General features: G+C 37.4%; 1 protein-coding gene across 1 annotated transcript in view; it reads left to right on the top strand.

Annotated features, from left to right (window-relative positions):
* LOC108684932 (metabotropic glutamate receptor 8-like) overlaps positions 1-1,991 on the top strand; it is a gene marked incomplete at its 5' end in the record, with an annotated part of 130,355 nt that extends 128,364 nt beyond the window's left edge. Inside the window, one exon of the mRNA XM_018189478.1 lies at positions 1,782-1,991. Within this exon, the coding sequence (XP_018044967.1) occupies positions 1,782-1,991 (210 nt within the window). The remainder of the gene's footprint in view (positions 1-1,781) is intronic.
* Between the last annotated feature and the right edge of the window lie 228 nt (positions 1,992-2,219).

The following is a 2,219-nucleotide window of genomic DNA, read 5'->3' as shown; positions in this document are numbered from 1 at the left end:
ATATATATATATATAAATATATAATAGTTCAACATTCAGACCGTAATGGCACTTCGTATTTAAAGTAATGTAATTTAACATAAACATTCTTGTTTCCAATCTTGTTTAAATTATTGTTTAAATTATCTAATTCCTAGGACTTCTTAAATTTTCTGTCTATTCCGTTTTATGGATTAATTGTTAAATTCGACTCCCGGCCGAGACAATATTTTTCGCAATAAGTTACTACAGTTTTTTAAGATTAATTTGGGAAATTATTAATGGGGAGATTATTAATATTTTATTGATTGATTGCGTTGAAAGTCGGACAATTATATCGACACACAATTATCATTTCTGAAATTAATTCATTTATATGAATATATATAATAGTTCAATATCTTAACATTCAAATCAGAATCGCTTCGTATTTAAAGTAATGTATTTTAGATATAATTTAAACTACTAATTTCATTAATAACAACCATCTTTTTTACGGATTTTCAAATGACTTTTATGTTACATTATTAAAGATCTGTTTTCTAAAGATCTGGTTGAAGTAGTGTATATTTTTGGAATTGAAAGTGAGATAGATATATATTTGATATTTGGCGAAAACAAAAAAGAGAAAGATTCTAGTATAATCTAGTGCAGAGAGGAATAAAAAAACAAATTTGATAAGGATTTTAAAGAGTAACTTTCCTGTTTGAAAACTCAATTTAGCTTTTAGTATATATCTATAATCGTTCAAATTATCGCTTCCTCTTCCTCTCGCAAGTTCCTGCCTATTAATCTTTTCTGTGCACAACAAGTATGTCGAAACAAACTTTAATTTAATGCTACAGTTAATTACACATACATTGAGGTTCACTATGATAAACGGTTTATTGATTAGAGAGCACAATATAATGCAAATTACTGATTCAATTTTCTGGGATGAACATATTTCCCTTCCAAATACTGTCTTTTGTTAACGTTACGGTCATTAAAGTTATTTATGTTGATTCCCATATTCCATCATGAGAATCAGCACACAACGAAGCATTTTGATAAAACAAGGAAAGAAAGCTATTGAAATTAATTATACACTAGTATATATAATGATTATCGTGTGCGTTTATATCATATAGAATTTGTTGATACAATTGATTAAAAATTGATTAAAGTACGATGAAAAAAACTAGTTTGTCTTGTAATAATTTGACCGCATAATTCGTTTAGAAAATCGCATCGTAAAATCTTCTTATTTATTTAAATTATTAAACACTTTTTTTGAGATTAAACGTGTGGAAATCTGAGCTTCTTTGTAAATAATATCAATACGCTCTATTGAAGTACAGTTGCGAAAGCATATCGAATCTCTATAAATCTATATCTCTAGGAGAGAAAGCATGCACGAATTAGACACAGACCGATGAACGTGGACACTGTATTCAAACGTTGTAGAATTGATTGTGAATGTTATACCAAATTGAACTGGATGCATCGGTGCGCACGAAGGCGCATAAATGTCGGATTGAAATTGATGTAAAGGCGTATGCTAACACTAACGATTTGATCAATTTGATGTTTAGCGTAAGTTACCGCACTATTTGTGGAATTTATTGAGCAATGAATTTCCAATCCATTAATCGATATGCTTATTGTGCGCTTAATAAATCCGCGCGTGATTGTTCTTGATGTGCATTGGTGCGCATTGTAGAAACACAGCCCGAGGGAATTTAATATTAGGTTAAAATCCTTTTCCCTTGTTCTCCAAATCCCTATCCGATGATGTCTAAAATTCATTCGGGCCTTCACAGACGAGCGGCATGCAGAGCGGTAATCGCGCGGCGTACAGCATGCGCTTCGCCGGCGGTCGCAGCCAAACGATGCAGAGCGTGACCTCGGGCTCTCGTAGCAGCCCCCCGATGTCCCGCGGAGGCGCGGGACGTCCGGACGAGCGGAAGCATGCGAATGGTGAGACCCAGGCGCTGGCGAGTCCGTCGGTCGAAGAGACTTCCGTTAGCTAGGTCGCTCTCATACACCTCCCTCCCTGTCCAGAGCATCGAGCGAGGACCGAGGCGGAGGTGTATGTCAACGGCAACGACAACGGTGATGGCAGCGGTGCCGGTGGCAGTTGCAGCTGCGATGGTGGCAGCGGCAGCGGCGGCGGCGGCGGCAGCGGCGGCGGCGGCGGCAGCGGCGGCGGCGGAGACGACGATGACGATGAAGAGGAGCGCAAGCTGTCGACCGTTCAG

The sequence above is a fragment of the Atta colombica genome, unplaced genomic scaffold, assembly GCF_001594045.1.
Source record: "Atta colombica isolate Treedump-2 unplaced genomic scaffold, Acol1.0 scaffold141, whole genome shotgun sequence".
Lineage (NCBI taxonomy): Eukaryota > Metazoa > Arthropoda > Insecta > Hymenoptera > Formicidae > Atta > Atta colombica.
The sequence above is the reverse complement of the archived record's forward strand: the minus strand, read 5'-3'. Positions and strand labels throughout refer to the sequence as shown.